Source organism: Fulmarus glacialis, unplaced genomic scaffold (genome assembly GCF_000690835.1).
Source record: "Fulmarus glacialis isolate BGI_N327 unplaced genomic scaffold, ASM69083v1 scaffold11401, whole genome shotgun sequence".
Lineage (NCBI taxonomy): Eukaryota > Metazoa > Chordata > Aves > Procellariiformes > Procellariidae > Fulmarus > Fulmarus glacialis.
In genome coordinates, this window is record NW_009194793.1 from 31,261 (window position 1) to 34,121 (window position 2,861).

Here is a 2,861-nt window from a genome sequence, read left to right on the forward strand (position 1 = left end):
TCCGGGGGTGGGGGCAGTGAGGGCTGTTAGGGGGAGAGCCGCGTGTCTTCCATCTTTATGAGAGGCCTCTGGCCGGAGGAGGCAGATTGCATTTGGTAGAGGCAGGAAGGCTTGAGCTCGTAGCTGCCAGAGTAACCCTCCATAAAGGTGCTGAAGCTGGGAAGGGAGGTGGTGGCAGTGGCAGTGATTTCGGTGCTGCTCAGGTCCATGGTCAGCTTGGCATAGTCAGGGTTCATGATCTCCGAGCTGTACTCCGAGCCATACGCGTAGGTCTGAGCTGCATAATTTGAACCGGGCGGTGAAGGACTATACTGCGCTTGCACACAGGGCATATCTGCAAGGGCAAAGGGGAACGTTAACAACAAGCCCAGCGGGCCGAGGCCGTGGCCCAGGCCCTCGCGAACTCCTTTCCTAAAACCTTTCCCACATTTCATGGAGCTCAGTTGGACACCCGACTCCCACTCTTGCCTGGACAGGGGACATATAAATTAGCCTCGAGTCTTTGCCTTACAACAAGAAATATGCATGGGGGATCGACTAAGCATTGGGTATTAGGGAGCTGCTCTCATCTAGTCACGGGAGCAACTCAAATTTATACTGGTGTCAGTGAGAGAAGGAGCCATCTCAAGCTGCCCTACATCTGCTGCTTAATATACATAGGTGTCAATGAGAATTAGATAAGCAGAATGAAAACAGTTTATGGCTCTAAAGCTATCTCTGTATGCGTGCAACTGTGCCATAAAATTTTCATGAAGGGTAAATGAGATTATCAAATGCATAATATTAAAAATGATATTTATTTTAAAAGAAACAGCATCTGCAGTGCATGTCAGAGGAACAACTCAAATCACAGCGTTTGCTACTTAGGACTTGCAAACATCGGTTTTGCTTACTCAACTCTGGGCCTTTGAAGCATATTTCTGGTCAGCTAATACTTCAAGGTTGCTGCCTAACTAGTAGTTTTAAGGCTTATCTGTGGTAGAACATTCTCCTAAAAAAAGTGGGTGGTACAACATATCCCTAAATTTGCAAACATGTAAGAGAAAAAGTACGTGGTATTTCTGTTTTTGTAGGAAGGCAAGGCTGAGGCTGCTAATCTAATTGTTTTTATCCATTAGTCATAAAAGTTAATGTAGTTCACCAATAGCTGGGATGGTTGAAGCAACACAGTGCCTGGCTATAAAAATTTGATTTTTTTTTTCTTTTACATTTCCTACTAGTCTGCTGTTTCCTTTGCTGCTCTCAGGAAATAATGGACCCAATTCTGCAACCCATTTGAGGTTCGCCTGATTAAACACTGTGAGATTCTAGCCCAATATTTGCAACCCAAACTAAAAGTGCGTGGTGTATTTCGGCTCCACAGCAGAGGAATAAAATGCATCAATTAGTATATATTCTCTTGTACAGAGAAAAGAAGAGTAAATATGGAGAAAATGTATATCAAAATTAAGTGCAGTTCATCTCTTCTTAATCATGGTAATTTATATTTCAAAAGCACTTGAGAAACAATTCATACTAAAAAAAAAAGCTGCCTTGAAAATAACGGGGTTTTCCTCAGCATTTCAAGAACTCCCTTCACTTATAATTTGAAAAAATTCACTTGAGCCTGGCATGCAGGAATCCAAATAATTTGTGTTAAATCAACTTTTAATTCTTTCCTGCGCGCTTTGCAGACAAACATATTTAAACTAAGCACCGGATTTCAATTATTGTACTGTCACAAACCATTCAGATCTTTCTTCTTCTTGAGAAAACATTAAAAACTAAGAAAAAAACAGTGCTGCTTTCTGAAATTAAGACCTTACTCCTTGTAAATCCAAATACTTACAAAAAAAAAGCACGACAACCCTTTCACAAGCCTTGCCTCCCAATGTTATTTATGTGTTTTTCTACCGTTCTCTTTTTTCCTATCAATTTCTGTCCATGCCATTCCACGCACACACATTTCATGGCAAGTCCTGTTACTATCATTTGTTAGTTTAAGGATCATCTGTTAAAATGTAGCGATCACTGCTTAATCAAATAAAAAGAGAAAGAAATTCCTTCCATGCACCTCAGCTGAGAAGTGGCTGAGGAACACAACTGAATGAGCAGACAGAGAATGTGTTGATACACAACCCTATGAAGGAAAAAAGCTCAGAAAATGAGCAGGAGTTCAGGGAAACAGATCATTATGCTTTTTTTCCGGGTTTTTTTCTGAGCATAACAGGGTTATGTCACTGAATTTTGTGCAAAGTGGAGTAAGAAAACAGAAGTCTAAAATAAGTCCGACCTGAGGACATAAAAAATATCCTTAACCTAAAGGTCCGGTCTCTCCTGGCTCTGCAGGACTCCTCCTACCTCGCCCTTTGCCAGCGCACTTGACTGACTAATTCTAACCCCTACTTTTCCACTTAGGGCACCAATATTAATTACCCTGTGAAGTAAATAACCTGGGATTTTTTCTTCTTTACCCAACAATATCTAAAAAAAGCCCCACAGGAGGCGCATTGAAAAGCAACCTGTCATCAAAGCCCAAATGAATGGGCAAAAAAATCAGGGTAGGGACATTCCGACCTTATTATTCTGCTATCTTTGCGAAAGCTTGACATAAGGGATGCCCAGTTCAACGCCAAGCAAGCTGCGCTCCGCACAGGGACGCTAACATCCCATCCATTTTCCCCTTAAATCTGGCACGTCTTCGGCTGGGGGCTGGCAACCCCCGTGCGCCCAGGCACGGCAGCGCTAAAAGCCCTGCGAAACGCGGGCGCTGCCCAAATCCTGTGGGGATTTAAAGACCCCCCGGCCCTGCTACGGGACGCCGGGGACCGATGATGCCAAAGGGACTTGAGAAGGGTAGGGGCCGCGGCAGGAGCTCTCGC

The 2,861-nt window shown here is 43.5% G+C and overlaps 1 protein-coding gene across 1 annotated transcript in view; it reads right to left on the bottom strand.

The window, feature by feature from the left end:
* The window catches only part of NR4A3 (nuclear receptor subfamily 4, group A, member 3), a 23,179-nt gene extending 22,847 nt beyond the window's left edge, over window positions 1-332 (bottom strand). The window contains 1 exon segment of the mRNA XM_009587888.1: window positions 3-332. Within this exon segment, the coding sequence (XP_009586183.1) occupies window positions 3-332 (330 nt within the window).
* Window positions 333-2,861: the final 2,529 nt, after the last annotated feature.